Genomic DNA, 9,477 nt, shown 5'->3' on the forward strand with positions numbered 1-9,477 from the left:
TTAGCATAGAGTTGCTATGGTATCCTTATGGTTATGGTACGTAAGACCAAGTGTCAAGCATTTATTATTAACTCAGTTTCATAATAAATGTTTGGATTGCCATTAAGTATAACCTGTGGCATATCAACTACAGACATTGACGTGAGGTAAAACATGTTAGTATAGGTGTCCTAGAGACAATTTGAGTATAAATGTTTGGATTGCCATGATGTTAGCCGGTCAAATCAGCTGGTGAGAAGAACACGTGTAAGTTTTCCCTTTCTGTGCTATTATTTAACTGGTTTCTTATTCTTTTCTTATGCTCTTAAGGAGCCAAAAATTGCTGGCCGTTGAAGATTTTTTGTTTGTTATGGTGCAGTATATATCTTTAAAAAAAAATATGGTACAATATTTTGATTTCCCGTTTTTTTTTTTCTCTCTACATTTTTCATTTTAAACCTGAGAACAATATTATGAGCCGCTCATTGTCCGTGTCCTTTCGCACCGGCGATCAGTCCCTACCCTTGCCAGCTCTTGGGATGTTACACACCATGTATTTTGAATTTTTTTCATGAATAATATTTTAGAGCATTTACTTTATTTGTTATTTATCTGTCTCTATTTACAGTTTATTATTATTGTTTTAAGGATAAAGACCCTTGGAATAATCAAAGTGTATTTTGAGGATCTAGGATGAGATTATGATCATGAGAACTTGAGTATTCTATTTGATTATTTGCTAAATATTGTTCCTAGTCGAGGGTCAATAAGAAAGGGCATTTGATATGAGTAAGGGGCAAGAAAGACAAATTATAGATAAGGGATAGGAAATAATCCAATGGTTGAGAATAAATCGGAATTTGTTGTAACAAAATTACTGTTAGTTGATGTATAGGGGGAAAGGGAATTGTGTAAAGGGTGTCTAATATTGTAATCCATTTCCTGTTTAGAATAAACTTCTCATTCTCATCTCTTTCTTCTCTTTCTTATCTCAATCTTGCTTTTCTCTCATCTTCAACCTCTGTTCTTTAAGATAGGGTCCAAATCCTATCAATTGGTGCTTTCATTCTTTAAATAATGGCACCTGAAACACATGTCCAATCTGCGAATGATCGAGTGGAGCAAATCTAATCTGAAGTGGAGGTTCTGAAGGAGCAAGTGTCCAACAAATTTTCGGAGATAACATGCAAGTTGGATGTAATCTTGGCCAACTATAGAGAACGCAATGGTTTTCCTCGTTCTCTGTCAACAGTGACGCTTCCAACAATAGGGACGTTGCACCCTCTTCCAATCATCGCATCAAGGTACCAAGGTTTGATAGGTCTCTTGATTCCCAAGGCTAAGTCAATCAATTATTTGATTCTTATGACACAGATGAAGTGCAAAGACTACGTATTGCTCCTTTTTATTTTGAGGGAGAAGCGCTAACATGGTATCATGAACTCCACAAAAATACCAAGATTACTTCTTGGTTGGGATTTCTACAAGTTCTCCAGAAGCATTTTGGACAAACAGAGCTCGAGGATTATTAATTAACCAAAATGCTGTAAAAGGGGTCTGTGGTGGAATATCAGGAAGAATTTGAAATTTTACCCAATGGGTTAGGTGAACTTTCTGATTCCTTCTTGCCACCTACGTTATCTACACACAGGAGATTCTGCAACTCACACTAAACCTATTATGGCTAGTGATGAGAGCGAAATTTGTGGCCAGAAAGAGACTCAACAAGTCAAAATCATGGTTGCAATAGAAGCTGTTCAAGGAGTTATATTTGGGGCATTCCCTCATCATAGAAGGAAAATAATTTCAGTGTTTGGGCAGGCACAAAATAGTTAAGATCAAGAGTATTCCAAGCTTCCAAGAGAATGCATGTGCTTCATATTACACAGAACATGATTGGAAAAGGTGGTCATGCTGAAGTCTAGAAAGGACGTTTACCTGATGATCAAGTTGTAGCAGTAAAAAGGCTAATGAAGAACGAAAAGGAAGTTGAGGACAGAGCTGGTGATTTCTTGACAGAACATAAGATTATTGCTCACATAAATCACACATATGCAACACGCCTTATTGGGTTTGGAATTGATCGTGACTTCTACTTTGTTCTACCATTAGCCCCATATGGAAGCCTTACCTCTTTGCTCTTCTGTTTTGAATGCTTGAATTGGTAGATAAGGTTCAAGGTAGCTATTGGGGTAGCAAAAGGATTGCAATATCTCCATCATGATTGTCCAAGAAAAATCATTCACAGAGACATCAAAGCCTCAAACATATTACTCAACAATAATAATGAAGCTGAGATTTCAGACTTCAGATTGGCAAAGTGGCTTCCAGATAAGTGGGCCCACCATGTCATCTTCCCAATAGAAGGAACATTAGGATATTTGGCACCAGAGTACTTTATGCATGGACTTGTGGATGAAAAGACTGATATTTTCGTATTTGGGGTTTTGTTATTAGAGCTCATAACAAGCTGTCATGCAATTGATTCAAATAGCAGGGAAAGTCTTGTTATCTGGAGCTGGGAGAAAACCATTGATTGTCATAGCCGTGGACAAGGATTGATGCCCTCAAATTTTAAGGTACGAGCAATTTCCCATAATTCTACAGCTGAAGATGTCTTGGATCTTGATTTTGGTGAAACTACAATTGGTCATGTTCCATCGGTTGATTTTGAACATTGGTGGATTATATTGTTGCAAGCATATAGGAAATGCACTAGAAATTTATATGTGCAAGAGAAAGTTGATCTGCAAAATCGAATCAATGAAATGTACAGAGACAACATGGAGGAATATTTGTTTGATGCTATTAACAAATTCAATATATGTTTAGATCAAATTCCTTTATGGTTGCTGGAATTTATAAATAAAAGAGCCTATTTTCCTACCTTAAAAAAAGGAGGCTATTTGATTGGAAACCTGCAACCAACTTATGTGGACTTCCATTTCTTCGCTCTTGGAAAATTATGGTTCATTGTAATTAGGATGACTACTTCAGATCAATCACATGCAATTTTAGGCTTTATTGAAGGGAAATGGGCAGATTTAGTAGCCAACATGTCGTTCAAAATATGTTATCCTGCTCTTAAAGGCCAGCAGTGGTAGATTATAACAAGAAGTGAACCCAAAAACACTCCATGGTCCTACCACAATGCAGACTTGTGGCCAACTTTAATCTGGCAGCTTAGTGTCGCATGCATTAAGATGAATAGACCAAATATTGCTTCAAAGGTTGTTGTTGAGATGGAATATGTGCAGTATTGTTTGGTGATAGATCCACATGCTGCAACTACATCACAAATGAGTTTACATTCTTTCTTTGGGTTTTTAGTGGCTCCATGTTATACTGATTGTATGGGTAAATTTTAGCTAGTACTCATGTTATGTGGGCCTTGTTGAATGAATTTCATCACCTGTATCAATTCTCCAACCTTGAGGACAAGGTTGTATTTAATGGGGAGGGTATTGATATGAGCAAGGGGCAAGAAAGACAAATTATAGATAAGGGGTAGTAAATAATCCAATGGTTGAGAATAAATCTGAATTTGTCGTAACAAAATTACTGTTAGTTGATGTATAAAAGGGGGAAAAGGGAATTGTGTAAAGGGTGTCTAATAATGTAACTCATTTTTTGTTTAGAATAAACGTTTCATTCGCTTCTCTTTCTTCTCTTTCTCTCAATCTTGCTTTTATCTCATCTTCAACCTCTGTTCTTTAAGATAGGGTCCAAATCCTATCAGCATTGGTCTTTCCGATTAGATTAGTACGACATTAAGCTACTTACATGTGATGTAAGTTATAGACCTCATGGATGCAGATATGGAGATGCCTTAGCTAGGCGGATTTGTTAGTGGAACAAATCGCACTGAACTGACCCGTCGAGAGACTCCACAAGGAATCATTACGACATGTATCATTGGATACAATTTCTCATCGTTTGGTAGTCCGCATCGTCCTTGGACTTGAATTTGTCATCGATTACTGTGTGTGAGGGTCATATTTTGATTGCATAACTCTATCCGCCTGAAACATGGGGAGCATTGTGTACTCTTGGGTATGACCTAAGGCCACGAGTATAGATGAACAAGCTAATAAGATTCATCATCTAGGTAAGTTATCTTAAAGAGACCGGTCGGACTCAGATGACTTCCATATGACCTAAGGCCATGAGAATCAATGTATATTTTGTTATTGTACCTCCTTATTTCCCTGATTATATTAACTTTTATCCGTGTTGTAGCTAAGACACATGGAAATCATCTCATCTCCTCTCATTTGCACCTCCTTCAACATGGTATGTAGAGCTTGACAAGAGGCAATCCAATTTCATATTCTGAAAAGTCTAGGAATCCATGCATAATATCTTGCTAGAATGGTTTGGATGTAGCTCCAAACTCCTTGGACAGCATTGGATCCTCTTTCAAGTCATTAATAATTTTGGACAGCATTGGATCCCTTCAAACTTCTTCATCCACACTGCGATATCTTGCTAGAATGGTTTGGATATAGCTCCAAACTCCTTATTAACTTCCCTAAAAGTTCAAAATGACTGAAATTGTTTTTTTTTTTCTTTCTTTTTTATAAAAAAGTTAAATGAGCTGTGTCCGTAGCGTGTTGTAGAATTTTTTTTTTAAATGGACATGTAATGCCTGTGGTCTGTGTGTCATGTTTGACACATTCCGACATGCATATATGATACAGAATGGTCACAGCCAATAAAGACTTTACAACTCATCTTGGATACTCATAAATAGGAAAAAGATATGGTTATCTTGAGTAATGCTCATAATGGTCCCAAAAATTTCTTAGTTTACATCTTTATTACAAATTATTGCTGTAAATGGCCTATACATAGTCTGAGTGTATATTTGTTTGCCATTGAATGGCTAATTTATCGTATCAATCTTCCTCTCTATCTTTTGTCTGTGGAATCTGAGAGTTATCATAAAACATTCATTAGTTTTTGAATTATTTGTATACGAAAGTCATCAAATACAACCCTAAAATATAAATTGTTATCATATTTCAAAGGATGTGGGAGATTATGTGAAAATTTTATACCTTGCTACAAGGTTTGTGACAAGTTTATATACAGATCCCTATTGATATGTTATGTCATGTAACAGAGAGTTGGTAGACTCGGTTCAGAATATGATCCTTGCACTGAGGGTCACTCCACTGTATTTTTTAATCTACCTGAGGTCCAAAAGAAACTTCATGTTGATCCAAATCACAAGCCTGCTAAATGGGAGACCTGCAGGTGATGATCATTTGAGAAACACTTGTAAAGTTTAGATTTATGTTCAAAGTATGTATTGTAGATTAAACAAGAGCAACTTTGCTTAGGAATTCAATGTGGTTATTGGGAATACATCCTCATTCATTGCTAGACAAGGTCAAATACCATATTAAATGAGGTTTATCATTAAAATCTGTTTGATTAGTAAATAAAATGCTTTTAACACTCAACTGTTGTGCTTTCCTTTATAATACTCCTTAACAATTTTAGATCCCCTGCAACTAAATCATTTAGTAATTTTTTTACTAATAGCGACTTTAGGGATTGTAGGCTCAGCATAAAATGCATTATTGCACTTCTTTCTATTTCCCTCCATGTTTGTGTGTGCTGCCATTTCTTTTACCAAATGTACAGAGATCAGAACCATCTTATTCTCATTCTTTGCAGTGAACTCGTAAATAACAACTGGAAGGATTCTCCAAGAATAATGCTCAATATTTATCATGAACTTATTCATTTCAAATTGAGGATATGGATGTTTAGGTTACTCTCATCGCCTAACATCACACATGATTACATATGTGTTTACTCATTCATATGCTTTTATACTTGCATACAAGTAAATATTAGCTAGAAAGGACTTCAATGTAATCTGCAGCAATTGTCTGTGTTATGTTGACTAAGACAGTTTGCTAATTACTTAGGATCTGAAAAGACTGCAATTAAGATTTATCCTTCATATCAAATTCTTGATGTTAGCTTCTTATTTTTAGTATTTGATTGAGGTCCCTTAGTTGATTAGAGTAACAGACACTTGAGCATAACAAAGTACTTACATGACATCTGATCAGTTGATCTCCTTAATGTTATATAATCACCTCACGTGTTGGTATGTCCATTATTTTTTTTCTTGTATGGTATTAGCTACTTTAGCTGGTGTTGTAATTAATGTGATAGCTCAAAGCTGTCTTGTTTCTTGTTAGTTTGCTAATATAGGAAGTAGTGTGGGAAATTTTGTGAACACTTGAGTTATAGTAAACATTTTAACCACTATAATTTTAGTTACTTCATAGCATAAGATTTTCTAACTTTTTTCTCCATTTCCATTTCAAAATTCATTTCCTGCATGATGGTTTTTAGTTTTGACACTTACGGGACAGATTTGGTTTGATCTTAAGTAAACATGTTTTAGTTTAAAAGCAAAAAGGTTATAATGAAAAGACTGTCAATGTCCCATTAAGTCCTTTTGGAACCCAATCTGCTTGAAGTAAAGTATCCTTTCATTCCCTCCTCAAACAATCTTTGCCACCAAACTTATATATTTTGTTCCCTTATGTCAGTGGTAATACAGATACCGTAATCCCTGTGACATCTACTCGCTATAGCATAGATGCTCTCAAGCTTTCACCTTTGAGCCCTTGGCATGCATGGTATGATGATACGGAAGTAAGTGATTTCTACAATAAGTTTTGTTTTGTCTTCTATTTCATATGACTTGGTTTCTCTTCGTTAATTTTCTATTTTCTCCCCTTTTTATTGTTTACTTCAGTTTAGTGCATTGATATATAAGTGAAACATGTTGGAGGATGGATCCAAGAATATGATGGACTCACGTTTGTGGTTATAAGGGGTGCAGGGCATGAAGTTCCTTTGCATAAACCAAAACTTGCTCTTGCACTTTTCAAAGCCTTCTTAGCAGGAACCTCTATGCCTACCCTTGAGCTAGTCAGTGCCTCATGAAATTTACATTCTTTTACATTTGTTTTTTTCCAAGGAATCTTCCTCAATAATGTTGTCCCTTATTCCTCAAATTGTACACATCACAGTATATGATCTTTCCAAAGTGCATCTAATTTGAGCTTTTGTACCCTCTTAATATGAAATATTCTTAGTTATGGATAGTGTTACATTTAGTAGTTGAGATTTGATATTAGTTTTATTAATATTTTAATTTAATCATACTGCCCATATTGTTATGTTGTCCATTAATTATGTATTTAGTTAAGTGAAATTATTTGCCAATTATGATGCAGCTTTCAAACAAATTTTCTATCTATGGTATGAGAATCTTTTTTGATTGTTTTATTTTTTTCCCTCATGCCATGTATTTACGCCTAACTGCTTTTTTTTTAATTTTTTTTAATCGCGTAAGTCAAACTTGTGCTATTCATTTGTTTATATTCTTTTAATTTTTTTTAATAGAGCATCAAATGTTGGCATCATATGGGTTTTTTATGAAATTGTGAGATGATAGCTGTTGTAATGATCAAAAAAATTCAAAATAAAAATATAAGAGTTTCCATCAATTTTATTTAACAAATTGGTCTTTCAAAAATGTAAATCAAGGTTGAAAAGTCTAATTATGTATATGGAATGGTGAAAATTTGAACCCTTAATATGTTCCTTTAAAAAATAGTTACCTAAATTTATGAGTATTTGCTTTTCTTCTGAAATAAGTGGGAGATATAGAAAGAAGTGGAATTTATAAAATTTAAAATTAATTGCTATTTTTTTTTAAAGAAATGAATAGTAAATAAATTTTAGAAAAAAAAAAATGCAATGATTGAATCTTGAATTTTTTTTATGTTTTTTTTTTTTTCAAAAATTGAATGGAAGAATAAGTAAGACAAAACTAATTGAGAAAATTGAATTTTTATTATTGTTTCAAAATAAGACAAAAATTATTAAAACTTTTGACTAATTAAAAAAGATGAATTGTAAGAAAAAAAATAATCACATGGAGTTTAAGGTAGCATTGCAATATGACAAGCATTAATTGCCTTTAATTAAGACCACTTTATATCTAAAGGTAAATTCAATTTTGGAATCGTAAATCATTGAAGTTTTGGTTTAAATAAAACATAATTTGTATTAAAAAAACAAGGATCTTTGAAGAATGATAAGGTAGGCGAAAAATCCTTAGAAAATACTTCTACAAGATGTTCCATTTTTGCATAGAAATAGGTTCGCTCAAAAAGAACGCTAAAAGATTTTAATCGTAAATGAGATGATTTATTACGTAGAAAAAGGAAGATAGATTCGTATTCCCATACATAAAAATTATACAGAAACAATAAAAATCTTGGATTACTTTTTGAAAAAGTAAAAATCAATTTTTCTGGAGTAATAAGACTACTATTCCAATTACAATACTCATAAAGAAACAACCTTAATAAATGAAAGAAAGGGGTATCTTTCAACCAGTATCGAAGAGTTTGAACCAATATTTCCAGATGGATAGGATAGGGTATTCGTATATCTGACACATAGTTTAAATATGTAAATTTATCCTCGAAAAGGGGAAAAATTGAATGAATTGATCGCAAATTATTATACGATTTTACTATTTGTGTTTCCTCTAAAAAAGAACTTCAAAATAAGACAAAAATTATTAAAACTTTTGACTAATTAAAAAAGATGAATTGTAAGAAAAAAAATAATCACATGGAGTTTAAGGTAGCATTGCAATATGACAAGCATTAATTGCCTTTAATTAAGACCACTTTATATCTAAAGGTAAATTCAATTTTGGAATCGTAAATCATTGAAGTTTTGGTTTAAATAAAACATAATTTGTATTAAAAAAACAAAAAGATATCCGTATGGTTCGGTTTATTTTCTCATCATGATTCTGTATAGTTTCACAAATCACTGAAACTTTTGTTTAAACCTAAAACATGCTTCCTTATAATCTTTTAAAAAAGGCTCAGCCTGCGGTCATATTCTAATTTTGGTGGACATTTCAGTGATAGAGACATAGAGTGGGAGTGGGAGCGTTTTGTTTTACAATACCGGTATTTTACAATTTTTTTCAATACAAAATGTATACTTTTTAAATTCAATTCCCACATCTACTAAAAAAATAAATAATAATAAAGAACTCTTAAAAGATTTTGAATAAAACATAAACTCAATTATAAATAGAAAGAAAAAGTAAACATAACATATTAAAAAAAAATTATTATTTGCGTAAGTCAAACTTGTGCTATTCATTTGTTTATATTCTTTTAATTTTTTTAATAGAGCGTCAAATGTTGGCATCATACGGGTTCGTATTGATAAAAAAAATTCAAAAAAAAAATGTAAGAGTTGCCATCAATTTTATTTGATTTGATAAAATTAGAAAAAATTTATTTGACAAATTGGTCTTTTAAAAATGTAAATCAAGGTTCAAAAGTCTAATTATGTATATGGAATGGTGAAAATTTGAACCCTTAATATATTCTTTTAAAAAATAGTTACCTATATTTATGAGTATTT

General features: G+C 32.8%; 1 protein-coding gene and 1 pseudogene across 1 annotated transcript; both read left to right on the forward strand.

The window, feature by feature from the left end:
• Window positions 1-1,871: 1,871 nt before the first annotated feature.
• LOC133294340 (LRR receptor-like serine/threonine-protein kinase IOS1) lies at window positions 1,872-3,347 on the forward strand (annotated as a pseudogene).
• A 661-nt stretch (window positions 3,348-4,008) lies between these two features.
• LOC133294342 (serine carboxypeptidase II-2-like) lies at window positions 4,009-6,957 on the forward strand. Its single transcript, XM_061492994.1, has 6 exons — window positions 4,009-4,032; window positions 4,219-4,272; window positions 5,105-5,238; window positions 5,665-5,760; window positions 6,558-6,667; window positions 6,788-6,957. Exons 1-6 carry the CDS (start codon window positions 4,009-4,011, stop codon window positions 6,955-6,957), a joined length of 588 nt encoding a protein of 195 aa, XP_061348978.1.
• Window positions 6,958-9,477: the final 2,520 nt, after the last annotated feature.

Source organism: Gastrolobium bilobum, unplaced genomic scaffold, assembly GCF_033153095.1.
Source record: "Gastrolobium bilobum isolate Gb01-03AN ecotype WA unplaced genomic scaffold, APGP_CSIRO_Gbil_v1 utg8213, whole genome shotgun sequence".
Classification (NCBI taxonomy): domain Eukaryota; kingdom Viridiplantae; phylum Streptophyta; class Magnoliopsida; order Fabales; family Fabaceae; genus Gastrolobium; species Gastrolobium bilobum.